At 44.5% G+C, this 16,303-nt stretch overlaps 2 protein-coding genes across 7 annotated transcripts; both read right to left on the bottom strand.

Moving 5' to 3' along the window:
• Positions 1-4,082: 4,082 nt before the first annotated feature.
• On the bottom strand, positions 4,083-5,091 carry LOC135429372 (uncharacterized protein CG1552). Of its 2 annotated transcripts, none has more exons than XM_064683644.1 (3): positions 4,797-5,091; positions 4,567-4,720; positions 4,083-4,411 (listed from the first exon to the last, which is right to left on the bottom strand). In XM_064683644.1, the coding sequence occupies exons 1-3, from the start codon at positions 4,948-4,950 to the stop codon at positions 4,171-4,173; spliced, it is 549 nt and encodes a 182-aa protein (XP_064539714.1). In that variant the 5' UTR covers positions 4,951-5,091; the 3' UTR covers positions 4,083-4,170. The 2 variants fall into 2 exon arrangements, with proteins under 2 accessions (XP_064539714.1, XP_064539715.1); XM_064683645.1 differs by having other exon boundaries at positions 4,606-4,720; positions 4,797-5,086.
• A 2,079-nt stretch (positions 5,092-7,170) lies between these two features.
• LOC135429390 (serine-rich adhesin for platelets-like) lies at positions 7,171-13,845 on the bottom strand. Of its 5 annotated transcripts, none has more exons than XM_064683671.1 (5): positions 13,585-13,845; positions 13,442-13,504; positions 13,288-13,375; positions 8,785-13,220; positions 7,171-8,514 (listed from the first exon to the last, which is right to left on the bottom strand). In XM_064683671.1, exons 1-5 carry the CDS (start codon positions 13,679-13,681, stop codon positions 7,358-7,360), a joined length of 5,841 nt encoding a protein of 1,946 aa, XP_064539741.1. In that variant the 5' UTR covers positions 13,682-13,845; the 3' UTR covers positions 7,171-7,357. The 5 variants fall into 5 exon arrangements, with proteins under 5 accessions (XP_064539741.1, XP_064539740.1, XP_064539738.1 ...); XM_064683670.1 differs by having other exon boundaries at positions 7,171-8,214; positions 8,350-13,220; XM_064683668.1 differs by having other exon boundaries at positions 7,171-7,313; positions 7,423-13,220.
• Positions 13,846-16,303: the final 2,458 nt, after the last annotated feature.

The raw sequence follows: 16,303 nt of genomic DNA on the forward strand, positions 1-16,303 counted from the left end.
TCAGAAGAACTCTTGAGTACTCAAAAGAGATAAGAGATAAGTTCAGAAGAGAGGAAGAGAATGAGAGAGCGAGAGAATGGGAGCGAGTGCGAAGAGCAGCGTATATTTTTTTTGAGTACCTTCTTAAACTCCTTCTTTAGGAAGTACTTTTTCATGCCAAAAGAACTATCTTATACACAAATGAGATAACTTGTGAAGAGAGGGCGAGAATGGAAGAGAGAGAGTGCAAGAGCGAAGAGAAGCTGAAATTTTATGTAAGTACCTTCTTAAATTTTATTTGGGTACCTTCTTATAGCAAGAAAGAAAGGGAGAGGAAGAGAGAGAGAGAGAAATGGAGAAAGAAATATATTCGCTAACACCTCTAAGAAGTACTTTTCCATGCCTAAAGAAATACTCTATTTAATTAACTCTCTATGCTACCCGCTGCCCTCTTCTTCTAATATTTTGCAATCGCTGACCTTGGAGAATTATATATAAAGTGATTTTTTAAGGAGAGAGTAAGATGGTGATAGAAAGAAAAGAGATGAGAAGCGAAGTGAGGAAGAGAGCGAGTTATTTTTGCGTCTCTTCCCCGAAAGATTAAGATTCGAATAACACTCTAATCTTCTGCACGCGCTCAGCGAGAGAATAACTCAAGAATAGAGTAGATAAAAAAGAGAGAGAGAGAGAAGGTCGGGTTTTCTTAAGGCCCAAGAATCTTCTTCCTTCGTCTCCTTCTTTAAGAAGCCAATTGGCTCACTTCTATAACAGCTTGATCTATTCTTTAAAAGTTCTTGTGAAAAGGAGCACTATTAAAGAAATGCATGTAGCTTTAAATTTATGAAGTCGTGTAAAAGTCAGGTGGTGGTAAGTACTTTAAGCTGCAGTGCTGACGAGTCCCACTGGGCTTTACACATGCGAATCTATTGCAACTGCACTTATATAAGTGAGCATGTGTGTGCGCGGGTGTGTGTGTATCTTACAAAGGCATAAATGAAAGAAAAACAAGAAACGGCAACAACTAAAAGCGTACGATAAATATAAATTGCATTGTGCAATAATCTTCAAAGTGCAACAAAGTAAAAACAACAACGAGAGGCAGAAGCGCCAGCAAAGGCGCCACAACACGCAACACAATGAGAATCTGAGACGGGAGCGGGAGCAGAAGCAGGAGCAGGAGCTGAAGCAGGAGCTGGAGCAGGAGCTGGAGCAGGAGATGGAGCTGGAGCAGGAGCTGGAGCAGGAGCTGGAGCTGGGGAGGGAGCTGGAGCGAGAGATGCATAAAGCCACATAAAAAATAAGACGATGCCAGGCAACCAGAGCAAATGCAACGACAACAACGAAGAGCGCTTCATTTGGGTGTGCCCGACTAGATGATACCCTGCGGATGTGCTTCTCCTTGAGTCTCAGACGATACTTGCAGTCTCGAATAAAATCGATGCTCAGAGTCCGATCCTAATGAAATTTTCGGGCCCTAAACTTGAGATACAAAAATCTGGTTGCATCAGGATATTATTGTTTTCTCTTTTACCACGCGACCTGGGCAAGAACATATATACCCTTTGTGGGGTCGGCCTGTTACGTGCACTGGCACATAAGCATTATACCCTGTTTTGCGCACTTTCAATGCGTTCGGGACATAACAACAACGGCATCGGCAGGACGTTGCCACACAAAGTAAACGAGGCAGACAGGTTGCCCAGCCGCCAGGATTGTAGCCAGGACTGTGGGCTGAATGCCCCGCCCACCCCGGGCGCCCGCTGCGAAAAGCTGCTGTTGTTAACTTCGTAATGGGCCAAAGCCAAAGCCATTGACGTCGCTTCAATGGGGCACATTCAGCCTGAGCAGGCATCCGATTCCATCACAGCCAGCTGCGATCCATCCATATGCGCTTGCTGCCTGATTACTCAAATGGACAATAACATGGCAATAGAGGCATTCGAAATATAATTAGAGAATGCATAAGGCATTATTGAAAAGACAAATGTTGAATACTTCCACCTAAACAGATCCCAGGAAAGGACCTAGGTGGCTGAGACCAGCCAGTTGCTTAAGGAATAATTTAGTTATCTCGTTGAGAGAAGCATTTTTTTAGCGGAAGACATCACAGACATACTCCCGATCAGTCTTAATCGTCCATTCTGTTTGTTTCGATGCAAACTGGACTTTACCAGATGAAAGGACGTCGGTCTTTCTTGCTCCTTCAGGCAATAGATTGGCTCGGATCGTGGTACTATACATGGGAACGATTGGTCGGAAGTGAAGTTATTGTATTTCTTAACGTTCTTCGAGCTAACTTGACCTTCTTTATACATCAGCATTGGACTGCTTTAATGTAAAGCTTTATAAAGGATTCTGTCGAGCTCCGAAAGTCTCCTCCTCGCAGGAGTATTTAATATTTTCCTTACCGCTTAAGTATATGCCTTATTCCTTATGCTATTCAAATATGTCCAGGACTACATAGAGCGATTTTCTTTTTTAGAATGGAATCAAATCTGTCTGTAAGTTGCGTGGAACCCCGCTAGGTGGCGCCACTGGCGTGCAACCGCAACATTATGGCGAGAGCTGATAATGCCGAGTTGTATCTTTTGTATTTACTTCTGCGCCACATGCAACATGCGACAGCAACGTTGGCAAGGATATCGGCCGGGATGGCAGCCAGGAGACGCTACCCAGCCGAGGGCGAGGCATGGCTATCAAAAGTGTTGCTTATTAAAATAAAATTTATTGCTTGTTTGCTGATAAAAATGAAGACAGACGCTAGCGAGCGCAAGTTGCTTAGACCGCCAGCTGCCAGGGGGCGCCACTGCAGCTGTGTGTGGCACGTAAAAGTGTTAAAACGATAAGCGGCGATAGCGCCAGAACATAAAGAATATTGCTGCAACAGTAGCTGCAGCATCATAAAGCCATAAAGCCAGTGCACAAAAGGGATCCAAGGACGGAGCCAGGCTGCCCGAGCCGGAAGCGGATGGGGAAGCGGAAGCGGAAGCGGAATCTAAACAGGCAACTAGACAAAAGACAAAATGCAATTAAAGGTGCGCAAAAGCAATGCAAATAAGCGACCAGCTTAATGAGCCACTCGCTGGAGACTCCACAGATCCAGCAAAGGCTACTTGGACATGCCCCACCCATCCCTGGGCTGGCCACTTGACAATGCCACTCACGGGAGCAGCCGGCAACTGTCAGCGAGTGTCTCGAGTGACAAAGTTATTGGGCTCTAAATACCCTAACAAAGGGTATTTGTCAGTGTTCATTTGAGTGGTAAATCAGAATGTGCTTAGTCCTTATAACAGGAAGTCTTTTCGATTGATAAAGACACTTAACCATTTAGTGAGGTCGCTGGTTCAAATCTTAATCGTAATCCTAATCCTGCTTGAATTGATTGATTAGCTGACTAACTGATAAAGACACTTTTTTATTAAGGGAGGTCACTGGTTCAAATCTGATAAATGATATGACTTCATTATTCAGGCACTTATCGCTAAATAAACTGTCAAAGGTCGCTGGTTCAAATCTTAGCTACTCCAGCTTCCAAGAATAGTTTATTATCTACATAAATCATTGATGTAAATTAAGGCGAATTATTTGATCGTATGTGTTCAGTGTGAGTCACTCGATTAAAAAGAAGGTAGATGGTTCAAATCCAAGGCTAAAGCGTGCTCTAGATAAGAGTGCTCGACTAGGAGATGCCCAGAGATATTCACTTCGCAAAATTAATACTTCAGACCCAATTATCGAAGCACTCATGGCTAGAAGTGAGTGACATGGTGAGGTTGCTGGTTCAAACCCTAGATAAGTAGCTAGACTAGGACTAGGAGTTGCTCAAAGAAAGCCGAGCTTCCCAGGCTACAATCATAATCTTTATACCATATTTAAATATTTGTCTAGACGATTTGAAATGCAAAAAGACTGCCCCGGCTGGGCATAACCGGGGCATAATATGTACAAGCTAGGGTATTCAATATTCGCTAGAGCAAAATACACTTGTCTTTCGGTTTCTTGGCCACACTTGAAGTGTGTTGTCTAGACGCAGACCAAGTCCAATTCGAATGCCAAATCCCAATCAGAAATACACCAAACACAAAAAGAGTCCCAATTGCCAATCAGCTGTTTGTTATCCGCCTATATTTGGAGCAACAAAGTTAACAATTTGTAATGTCAGCTGCTGCTGCTGCTGCTGCTGCTGCTGCATCAGTAGTTGTAGCCAATCTCGCTGAGGAGCGTGTTGCCATCGGCGGAGCCGGCGGCGGCTGCGGCAGAAACGACAGAGTCCTGCAGATTGCGCAGGAGGCGATGTCGGAGATGCATTGTCCTGAGGCGTTGCATGCGCCGCTTAAGGTTGCAATAGACGGGACAGCAGTCCGGAAAGGGCTTGTACATCAGATCCTCCTCATCGCCCTGCTCGCACTGCTCCGGCAGTATGTCCAGGCAGCTGGGCGTAAAAGAGAAGTATGAGAATTTCGCATTAGCAGGACGTAAGAGGTGGGGGGGGGGGGGGGGGGGGGGGGTGGGGGTGTGGTTGGATTGGGGCTGTTGGCATGCATTTGGATTGGCATGCGACTAGAAAATCTATTCATTTGGCACTACTCGTTCGGTCTAGATATTTTTTCCACTACGAAAATAGACCTGGAACGCGGCATTATCTGATTGTTCTCGCAGAACAGGTTCGAGCAGAGGCTCAGGAGGACGAGCCGGCGTGGCAGGAACTTCGATTGCTCCCACATGCAGCGGCGATAGGTGCCTGTTGAAGAAGATGAAGAAGTCGAGCGGCTGTCAGTCGAGCGCCAGGTGCATCCTCTCCAGCCAGCAATACTCACGCAACACGCTATTGTCGCTCTCGCTGGAATCGTCGGCGCTGTAGCCGCGCTGCAGATGATAGCGCTTCATGTGGAACTGGCCAAAGGCGTCGCAGCTGCACAGCCAGACCAGGAGGCACACGGCCAGGCTCCCGACCAACTGCATCACATACATCCTCCACTCTGTGGCTCTATCTCTCTCTCTATATATATATATGTATATATATGTGTGTATGTATCTATATCTATCTACGCTGTGTGTGTATTGCGGACTGTGCGAGGCGGGCGACTGATGTGCGGCAACTACGCGCCCAACTCACACCACGGGTCCCAGCAAGCGGCCGCTAAAAGCTGCTCGGCATTACGTATACGCAACGTAGTGCCGCCTCGCAAGTGTGTGTGCGTGTGTGTGTGTGTGTGTGTGTGTGCGTGTCGCTAAATTGGCCGCAGCACTTGATTAAATCAACAAAACAAACAAACAAACAACAAAAAACTATGCGAATGCAAATTTTTGCTTTTTACATTCGCTCAAGATTAACGTCCCCACCCCCCCCCCCCCCGCGCTTCCTCAACCCTCCTAGCCTAGCTTGAATATGAATACAAGTTTGAATACACTCACGCTCGGATCATGGACAGCACAGTGCCATCCGCCAAATTGTCATAATTGTCGCCCAGTTAAAGCTGAACTAGAAAAAAATACACACCAAATGTCAAGTGCAGCCGGTGCCACAACAGGGAAAGTGAGAGGGAGGGGAGGTAAGTGGGCGGCGGGGGAACTTGGAATCTAGCACTAAATTGTGTATTTACAGTTCTGAAACTCTGGCTACAAGTCTTCTGTAAGCCAGCAAACCTAATACTCAAGAGTTTGGCCCCACAAAAAAAAAAAAATGCCAAAAACTCGCCAGAAACTTTTCCCAACGAAAAACATCAAGAAAAATTAACCACAAGAAGCCGAACACTAAATACCTAGCCTTTAAAAACGGATTGCTCAACTAGAAGCTTTGTGAGGCTCCTCAATGTTGAGTTTATGTTGGTTTTGTCGCTTGATGCGTTAAAATTCCCAAAGAGTTTATGCGTCGAACAGCTGAAGGCAACGTCTGTTGCTCTTGTAATCGGCAGGTTCTTCGAGAAGCTATACAGATAAAAACAGATTTGCGATATGTTTCTGCGCTTAAGCTGAGAAGTAATATTTGTAAAGGACCTAGAAGAATATGTATATCACATAGAGTAAAAGAGAAAAGAAGAGTATTTAAACTGAGCATTCGAATGGAATGCACTTTGCAGCTGGTATTGTTGGGTGGGCGTGGCCTTTGCAGTCATTAGCGCATTTACTTTTAGTTAGTTGAAAGCTGCTTGAATTAAGCTCTAATCAGCTTTTGAATTTTTTCTGATGCCGCAAGCAGCAAAAATCACCCAACACTACCAAACGTAAATGCACTTCCTTTTAAAGAGATTGAAAGCTTTTTGCATTTGGGTTTCGGCTGTTTTATACTTTCTTTTTACACATTTATATTTCTCCACTGGGCATACCTTTGAATTGATTTTGTTACCCAACACTAGTTAATAAAAGTGTTAGAAGACTTGTGAACCAAGCTCTGAGCTCCTTTTAAAGGTTTTTCTACAGACATAATATATAAAATATTGATAAGTTGGGATCTATTTATTTAAAGTTTTTGAGTCAAAAAGAAAACGCTAACGGTTCGTTGTGTATTCATATTTATGTGCTAGCCAATACTAGAAATAACGGCACTTTTTATATGATTCACAGGTAAGAGGCTCTAGTCGGGAGTTCCCGACTTGACTTGGCCTCTTGATCAATTTGGCATCTAAATCTGGCAGCATTATTCTGCGACGGGGCCAGTTATCGAAAGTTATCGGAAGGACGAACGGACGGACGGACGGAAGGACGGACGGACGGAAGGACAGACGGACGGAAGGACAGACGGACGGTAGGACGCAAGGACGGAAGGACGGACGGACGGTAGGACGGACGGTAGGACGGACGGTAGGACGGACGGTAGGACGGACGGTAGGACGGACGGTAGGACGGACGGTAGGACGGACGGTAGGACGGACGGTAGGACGGACGGTAGGACGGACGGTAGGACGGACGCACGGACGGTAGGACGGACGCACGGACGGAAGAACGGGAAGACGGACGGAAAGACGGACGGAAGGACGGAAAGAAAGACAGAAAGAACGGACCGACTCGGCTATTGATACTGATAAAGAATATATGGTCCTTATGAGGTCAGAGATGGTTCCTCCTGGGTGTTACATACACAAATACATTATACCCTTTTTACACATTTTCAATGGGTTCAGGGTATAAAAATAGCTTAAAAAATTTGGTTTCTACCTTTTCCTGCAAAGGACAACATTTGGAGCAAGGGTCTATTGTGAATATATATATATATATTTGGTTTATTACCCAACACCAGAAAAATAAGTTGTACAGTTTAAAAGTACGTGCAACGTATTAATAATAAAAATATCTAAAAAAATCTTCAGCAGTCGAGGCATCAGCATTCTTAAGATCTGTAAGAAATCCAAATCGAAATTACATTTAATTCATTCCCCACTCAACCGCAAACCAGTTTACAGTGAGGCGTCCAGGTTGAGTCAGTACGATCTGTGTATGGGTCACCTGTGGTCCAAGTGTACTGTTGTGTAAAACTGTCCGGTTCATTGCGATTTGACCAACTGCTTCCAGTAGGTCCAATTATCGTGGTCAAAATAGAAGTTTCCTCGGAGATACCTTTTGTTGAAGACGTAATAGATTCTGATGAAATGGTTCCGAGTGACTCTGCAGAAGTTGATTCCTCTGGCAATTCATTGGTTTCCACCTCCGTGATTTTGGAAGCAGCCGTGCTAACCGATGACTTCCAAGTAGATGAAGTGTCAGCAGTTGAGCCTGTTGAAAAAGGTGCTGACTTCTCCGTGAAACTGGTTCTAGGTAAATCCGTAGAAGATATCTCCTGCGCAACATCTGTCCCAGCTGTGCTAGCTGATGATTCCCAAATGGAAGTAATGTTTTCCATAGTTGAGCCCGATGTCGAAAGTGTTGACTGTTCTGAGGAAATATTTCCAGTTAAGTCAGTCACAGCAGTGCCAACTGATGATACCCAAATTGTAGTAGTATCTTCCATGGATAAGCCCGATGGAGAAGATGTTGAGTGTTCCGACGTACTAGTTCCAGCTAGTTTTGTAGAAGAAGATTCCTCTCCTATATCAGTCACAGAAGTTTTAGCAGAAGATTCCAAATTGGAAGTTATGTCTTCCACAGTTGATCCCGACGAGGAAGATGTGGATTGCTTTGAGGAACTGATTCCAGGTAACTCTGAGGAAGATGATTCCTCTCCTATAGCTGTCACAGAAGTGCTAACAGATGATTCCGTATTGGAAGTTATGTCTCCCACAGTTGAGCCTGCTCCAGAAGGTGTTGACTGTTCCGTGGAAAGGGTTCCAGGTAATTCTGAAGAAGATGATGCCTCTCCTATAGCAGTCACAGGAGTTCCAACAGAAGATTCCAAATTAGAAGTTATGTCTCCCACAGTTGAGCCTGCTCCAGTAGGTGTTGACTGTTTCGAGGTACTAGTTCCAGGTAATTCTGAAGAAGATGATGCCTCTCCTATAGCAGTCACAGGAGTTCCAACAGAAGAATCCGAATTGGAAGTTATGTCTCCCACAGTTGAGCCTGTTCCAGAAGGTGTTGACTGTTTCGAGGTACTAGTTCCAGGTAGTTCAGAAGAAGATGATGCCTCTCCTATAGCAGTCACAGGAGTGCTAACAGAAGATTCCGAATTGGCAGTTATGTCTCCCACAGTTGATTCAGACGAGGAAGATGTGGATTGCTCTGAGGAACTGATTTCAGGTAACTCTGAGGAAGATGATTCCTCTCCTATAGCTGTCACAGAAGTGCTAACAGATGATTCCGTATTGGAAGTTATGTCTCCCACAGTTGAGCCTATTCCAGAAGGTGTTGACTGTTCCGTGGAAAGGGATCCAGGTAATTCTGAAGAAGATGATGCCTCTCCTATAGCAGTCACAGGAGTGCCAACAGAAGATTCCGAATTGGCAGTTATGTCTCCCACAGTTGATTCAGACGAGGAAGATGTGGATTGCTCTGAGGAACTGATTCCAGGTAACTCTGAGGAAGATGATTCCTCTCCTATAGCTGTCACAGAAGTGCTAACAGATGATTCCGTATTGGAAGTTATGTCTCCCACAGTTGAGCCTATTCCAGAAGGTGTTATCTGTTCCGAGGAACTGGTTCGAGGTAGTTCAGAAGAAGATGATGCCTCTCCTATAGCAGTCACAGGAGTGCCAACAGAAGATTCCGAATTGGCAGTTATGTCTCCCACAGTTGATCCGGACGAGGAAGATGTGGATTGCTCTGAGGAACTGATTCCAGTTAACTCTGAGGAAGATGATTCCTCTCCTATAGCTGTCACAGAAGTGCTAACAGATGATTCCGTATTGGAAGTTATGTCTCCCACAGTTGAGCCTATTCCAGAAGGTGTTGACTGTTCCGAGGAACTGGTTCGAGGTAGTTCAGAAGAAGATGATGCCTCTCCTATAGCAGTCACAGGAGTGCCAACAGAAGATTCCAAATTAGAAGTTATGTCTCCCACAGTTGAGCCTGTTCCAGAAGGTGTTGACTGTTTCGAGGTACTAGTTCCAGGTAGTTCTGAAGAAGATGATGCCTCTCCTATAGCAGTCACAGGAGTTCCAACAGAAGATTCCGAATTGGAAGTTATGTCCCCCACAGTTGAGCCTGCTCCAGAAGGTGTTGACTGTTTCGAGGTACTGGTTCGAGGTAGTTCAGAAGAAGATGATGCCTCTCCTATAGCAGTCACAGGAATTCCAACAGAAGATTCCGAATTGGAAGTTATGTCTCCCACAGTTGACCCTGTTCCAGAAGGTGTTGACTGTTTCGAGGTACTAGTTCCAGGTAGTTCTGAAGAAGATGATGCCTCTCCTATAGCAGTCACAGGAGTTCCAACAGAAGATTCCGAATTGGAAGTTATGTCCCCCACAGTTGAGCCTGCTCCAGAAGGTGTTGACTGTTTCGAGGTAGTAGTTCCAGGTAATTCTGAAGAAGATGATGCCTCTCCTATAGCAGTCACAGGAGTTCCAACAGAAGATTCCGAATTGGCAGTTATGTCTCCCACAGTTGATCCCGACGAGGAAGATGTGGATGGCTCTGAGGAACTGATTCCAGGTAACTCTGAGGAAGATGATGCTTCTCCTATAGCAGTCACAGGAGTGCCAACAGAAGTTTCCGAATTAGAAGTTATGTCTCCCACAGTTGAGCCTATTCCCGAAGGTGTTGACTGTTTCGAGGTACTAGTTCCAGGTAATTCTGAAGAAGATGATGCCTCTCCTATAGCAGTCACAGGAGTTCCAACAGAAGATTCCGAATTGGCAGTTATGTCTCCCACAGTTGATCCCGACGAGGAAGATGTGGATTGCTCTGAGGAACTGATTCCAGGTAACTCTGAGGAAGATGATTCCTCTCCTATAGCTGTCAGAGAAGTGCTAACAGATGATTCCGTATTGGAAGTTATATCTCCCACAGTTGAGCCTATTCCAGAAGGTGTTGACTGTTCCGAGGAACTGGTTCGAGGTAGTTCAGAAGAAGATGATGCCTTCCCTTTATCAATCGCAGCAGTGCTATCAGAAGTTTCTGAATTGGAAGTAATATCACGCACAGTTGAGCCTGTTTGAGCAGGTGTGGACTGTTCCGAGATATTAGTTCCAGGGAGTTCTGTGGAAGATGATTCCTTCCTTATATCGGTCACAGTAGTGCCAACAGATGATTCCCAAACAGTAGTAGTGTCTTCCATTGTTAAGCCCGATAGGGAAGATGCTGTCTGTTCCAAGGTACTACTTCCAAGTAGTACTGTAGAAGATGATTCCTCACCTATAGCTGTCACAGGAGTGCTAACAGAAGATTCCCAATTGGAAGTTATGTCTCCCACAGTTGAGCCTGCTCCAGAAGGTGTTGACTGTTCCGCGGAAAGGGTTCCAGGTAATTCTGAAGAAGATGATGCCTCTCCTATAGCAGTCACAGGAGTGCCAACAGAAGATTCCGAATTGGCAGTTATGTCTCCCACAGTTGATCCCGACGAGGAAGATGTGGATTGCTCTGAGGAACTGATTCCAGGTAACTCTGAGGAAGATGATTCCTCTCCTATAGCTGTCATAGAAGTGCTAACAGATGATTCCGTATTGGAAGTTATGTCTCCCACGGTTGAGCCTGCTCCAGAAGGTGTTGACTGTTCCGTGGAAAGGGTTCCAGGTAATTCTGAAGAAGATGATGCCTCTCCTATAGCAGTCACAGGAGTTCCAACAGATGATTCCGTATTGGAAGTTATATCTCCCACATTTGAGCCTATTCCAGAAGGTGTAGACTGTTCCGAGAAACTGGTTCGAGGTAGTTCAGAAGAAGATGATGCCTTCCCTTTATCAATCGCAGCAGTGCTATCAGAAGTTTCTGAATTGGAAGTAATATCACGCACAGTTGAGCCTGTTTGAGCAGGTGTGGACTGTTCCGAGATATTAGTTCCAGGGAGTTCTGTGGAAGATGATTCCTTCCTTATATCGGTCACAGTAGTGCCAACAGATGATTCCCAAACAGTAGTAGTGTCTTCCATTGTTAAGCCCGATAGGGAAGATGCTGTCTGTTCCAAGGTACTACTTCCAAGTAGTACTGTAGAAGATGATTCCTCACCTATAGCTGTCACAGGAGTGCTAACAGAAGATTCCCAATTGGAAGTTATGTCTCCCACAGTTGAGCCTGCTCCAGAAGGTGTTGACTGTTCCGCGGAAAGGGTTCCAGGTAATTCTGAAGAAGATGATGCCTCTCCTATAGCAGTCACAGGAGTGCCAACAGAAGATTCCGAATTGGCAGTTATGTCTCCCACAGTTGATCCCGACGAGGAAGATGTGGATTGCTCTGAGGAACTGATTCCAGGTAACTCTGAGGAAGATGATTCCTCTCCTATAGCTGTCATAGAAGTGCTAACAGATGATTCCGTATTGGAAGTTATGTCTCCCACGGTTGAGCCTGCTCCAGAAGGTGTTGACTGTTCCGTGGAAAGGGTTCCAGGTAATTCTGAAGAAGATGATGCCTCTCCTATAGTAGTCACAGGAGTGCCAACAGAAGATTCCGAATTAGAAGTTATGTCTCCCACAGTTGATCCCGACGAGGAAGATGTGGATTGCTCTGAGGAACTGATTCCAGGTAACTCTGAGGAAGATGATTCCTCTCCTATAGCTGTCAGAGAAGTGCCAACAGAAGATTCCGAATTAGAAGTTATGTCTCCCACAGTTGAGCCTGCTCCAGAAGGTGTTGACTGTTCCGTGGAAAGGGTTCCAGGTAATTCTGAAGAAGATGATGCCTCTCCTATAGCAGTCACAGGAGTTCCAACAGATGATTCCGTATTGGAAGTTATATCTCCCACAGTTGAGCCTATTCCAGAAGGTGTTGACTGTTCCGAGGAACTGGTTCGAGGTAGTTCAGAAGAAGATGATGCCTTCCCTTTATCAATCGCAGCAGTGCTATCAGAAGTTTCTGAATTGGAAGTAATATCACGCACAGTTGAGCCTGTTTGAGCAGGTGTGGACTGTTCCGAGATATTAGTTCCAGGGAGTTCTGTGGAAGATGATTCCTTCCTTATATCGGTCACAGTAGTGCCAACAGATGATTCCCAAACAGTAGTAGTGTCTTCCATTGTTAAGCCCGATAGGGAAGATGCTGTCTGTTCCAAGGTACTGCTTCCAAGTAGTACTGTAGAAGATGATTCCTCTCCTATATCAGTCACAGGAGTGCCAACAGAAGATTTTGAATTGGAAGTTATGTCTTCCACAGTTGAGCTTGTTGGGAAAGGTGTTGACTGTTCCGAGGTACTTGTTCCAGGTAGTTCCGTAGAACTGGTTTCAGGTAGTACTGAAGAAGATGACTTTTGTGCGATATCTGTTGCTGGAATTTCTGATGAGGTTTTCTCATTTATGATCTCTGTGTAAGCTGTACTTGACTCCCAGCTGGTGTCAGTTGATGAGGATGTTGTCGGCTTTGTTGTCTCAATTTTACTTGTTTTCGTAGAATATATTTTTTCTGAGGACTCCGCAGTAAACGCTTTCGTACTTTCATGTGAAATTGTTCCACCTGTAGCTTCCCAAATCAGAGTAGAGCTTTTTCCTGCGGAATCTGTTATGGGACCATTTCCAGAATGATTCGGTGGTTCGTGAGCCGGCGTCGAAGGTGGTACATGGTTTTGTTCTGTCGTGGTCGTCTTTGGTGTTGTCGGAGTCGGGCGTGGCTGTCCGGTGGTCGGTCTAGATGTTGTACCTGCTCCAGTTTCATCCGGCACGCAGTAGATGTCATCGCACTTTGGATAACTGTGCTTGCCCAATATATGAACCGAACAGTTCTGAACGCTGCACGCAAAACAAAAACCTAAATTAGCTGCTGCGATCAGGCCCAAAGCGGAATGCCGCTGCTCACCTCAGGTGGTGCGTGGGGGTGCATTCGAAACGGCACTTGGAGTAGGTTAGGAAGCGATGTTTCTCGCACAGATTGTTGGCGCCCACGGCTGCAGTTTGGGCATAAGAACGAAGTTGTTGGTCGGGACAGGTTGTCGACTGCGGCGAGTACTTACCGGCGTTATCAAAGGACTTGCAGTACTTGGACTGCGGTCGGGATTGCGACTTGCCTGTGTTTGCTGCAAGTAAACCGTAAGAAGAAAAAAAAGCAAACAACAAATTAAAGGAGTTGCGCCAGACGCGTTGCTGTGGGGCTAACTTGCTGCCTCCGGTTGGGTCTGGGCAACCGCCAGCTGCGCCGCCAGCTGCGCCGCCAGCAGCAGCAACAGGGCCTTCAAGAAAAGTAAAAGTTTCATTCCACGCCACGCGCTAATACTCCAGAAAAGTTTGCAACGAAAATCCCAAAAAACTTCCACTTGCAGCGAATATTGCGGATGTCCGGTGGTGCGGATGTGCGGATGTCCGGGTGTGCGGATGTGCGAATACGGTTGCCGCTAACTTGGCTGTGGCTGTGGCCCACGGCACTGGCGCTTTATTTATATGGCCGAACGGGGCGTGGCAAGCACTTGAAGCTGTCTGTAAAATCGTATAAATAATTTCTTAGCAATTCCATTCTTTGGCTTCGCCTCCACTCATCGCATTTTTGAAGTACTGCACTAACGAAAAATGATTACAAACTTTTGCCAAATGACATCGTAAAAAGTTAAATAAGTTTGCCAACAACAACAACAGCAAGTGGGCAAAACGCCACGATAAGTGCCAGCGAATTCCATGCATAATTGCATTTTGAATATTTATTTGCCGTTCAACTTGAAGTGTTTGCCTAAGAAGCAATCCAAACTGCCGCAACTTCTCGCTATTTTCTTGGCAACGGATGCATTTCATTATTTTGCCCAACAATCAATTTCCAATGCAATCCCAAAGTCTCAGCCATCAAATGTCACGTTCTGCCTGGACGCTATTTTGTTGACCGTCGGAGTAGCTGCTAAGGCAATTATTACTATAGATTGAATTTCATTTCATTTCACCAACCAGCTATGATCCATAACTAAATTGTAGGCATGGCCAGGAAGAGACACCCTTGATTAGTGCAGCTCTTCAGAAGTTACGTATACGCAGCGTTACACGCACTTTATTTTATTTCCATTCATTGATCAAGATTTTAGAAGAGAGAAGAAGCAAAGAAAAGAGAAGAGTTATATCTTTAAATCAGTCTTCGTTTGAGGGCAAAGTGAAGCAGTCTTTCGCCATAAAGTATATGAGAAGTTGCGTATACGCAGCGTTGTACGCATTTTATTTTATCTCCATTCATAGCACAAGATTTTAGAAGAGAGAAGAGTGAGAAGAAGAGATGAGAGCTATACCTTAAAAGTAGTCCTCGTTAGATGACAAAGTAATACTGTCTCTCCCCATAAAGTATATATATAGTCCTGATCAGCATCAACAGCCGAGTCGATATAACCTGGGACATCTGTCTCTCTGTCTCTGTCATATGAACTTCCATCGGATCGGATCATTATACAGTAATCGAATGCCGTTAAAAACTTTTATCAAAGCACACCAAAAAAAACAAGTCAGAGGTTCTAGTCGGGAGCTCCCGACTAGAGGATACCCTGTATCCTCTTTTTCCGACAGGCGATATAAAATGAAAGATACTCGATATATATATACTATTTTAGAAGCTACATGTCAAGTTTGGTAACTCTAGCTCATATTATTGACCGAAATTGCTCAAAAAACAGGATTTCGAAATCGATTTTTATCGATTACTTGGAAACGGGGCAAGTTATCGACTATCGGAAAACAACTCGATCTGCTCGGGGACTAGGAGGACCAACAGCTAAAATTTCTAGGGTCTAGTTCTTATAGGATCTGAGATCCTTGCGTTCATACATACGGACGGAGATCGACTCGGCTATTGATGCTGATCAAGAATATATATACTTTATGGGGTCGGAGATGCTTCCTTCTGCCTGTTACATACATTTGCACAAATACATTATACCCCTTTTACCCATTTTCAATGGGTTCAGGGTATAAAAAGAAAATTGTGTGTATTTGTATAATTTATAATTTGTTTATTTGTTTTTGCTTTTTTTTCCAAAATAATTAATAATTCAACAATTAAAATGAAATGGAGCTCCCGTTGTCGCTGTCGCGTCTATTTGGGCTGAATCGAACTCTCAATTTGAATGCATTAATTGCATACAAAATTTACATATATATATGCTATTTATGCGTGACAAAGTAATTATAAATAATGAAATACGTGTTCAACTCAATTAGCAATGCCGAGAAATGTTCTTTTAAATTTAAATTCCGATACTAACAGAAAATAACGCAATAAACAAGTCAAGGGCTCAGCTCGCAAGTGGCCGACCAGAAGATGCCCTGCCGAACCCTCCTCTACCCACATACTCTGCCCTCTCTTTGAGGAAAGCATTCTTTATTTACTTCGGTGCCTAAAGTCCGATCTTCATAACATTTTCAGTGCTTAGGAAGGGGCATCAGAAAGTGTGCAGATACCAAAGCGCAAGGCTTTGCCTTTAGGCATTGATTATTATCCCTTCAAAATGAATGTCTTTAAATCGATATTTATCGATTCCATGAATGGAGATGTAGTAAAAAGATGATAAGCTCGTTTTGCATACTGCACAGGAGAATATATATAACAAATTTCAAGTCTTTAGCTCTTCTGGTTTCCGACATGGACGCATTCTTGGCCCAGGCCCACAACATGGCTTGATTGACTCAGCTCATCTTCTAGCTGAGGAACATGTACACCTAAAGTAGCTGCAGATGTTGTTGCTTACAAATACTTAACTAGTTGTTAGTATGTACATATAAAAATGCCAAACAAAATTATTTTAGCCAAATACAACTCAGCTTTTGACCCGTTTGACTTAACCAGGCTTGGCGAAGCATTATCCAAGCTAATGTGTATGTTACTTTTGATCCAATACAATCAACGTTTTGGC

This window comes from Drosophila montana, unplaced genomic scaffold (genome assembly GCF_035044405.1).
Source record: "Drosophila montana isolate Dmon_TW-CO22-7 unplaced genomic scaffold, ASM3504440v1 contig_2666_1, whole genome shotgun sequence".
NCBI lineage: Eukaryota > Metazoa > Arthropoda > Insecta > Diptera > Drosophilidae > Drosophila > Drosophila montana.

Excerpts from the sequence above, each read along its gene's own strand:
- LOC135429372 (XM_064683644.1), bottom strand. The coding sequence starts at position 4,950 with ATGTATGTGATGCAGTTGGTCGGGAGCCTGGCCGTGTGCCTCCTGGTC. Across the intron at positions 4,721-4,796 it reads GAGCGACAATAGCGTGTTGC|GCACCTATCGCCGCTGCATG; the intron begins GTGAGTATTGCT and ends CTTCTTCAACAG. Across the intron at positions 4,412-4,566 it reads AAAATATCTAGACCGAACGA|CTGCCTGGACATACTGCCGG; the intron begins GTAGTGCCAAAT and ends TTTTACGCCCAG.
- LOC135429390 (XM_064683667.1), bottom strand. The coding sequence starts at position 13,681 with ATGAAACTTTTACTTTTCTTGAAGGCCCTGTTGCTGCTGCTGGCGGCG. Across the intron at positions 13,505-13,584 it reads GACCCAACCGGAGGCAGCAA|CAAACACAGGCAAGTCGCAA; the intron begins GTTAGCCCCACA and ends GTTTACTTGCAG. Across the intron at positions 13,376-13,441 it reads CAAGTCCTTTGATAACGCCG|CCGTGGGCGCCAACAATCTG; the intron begins GTAAGTACTCGC and ends CCCAAACTGCAG.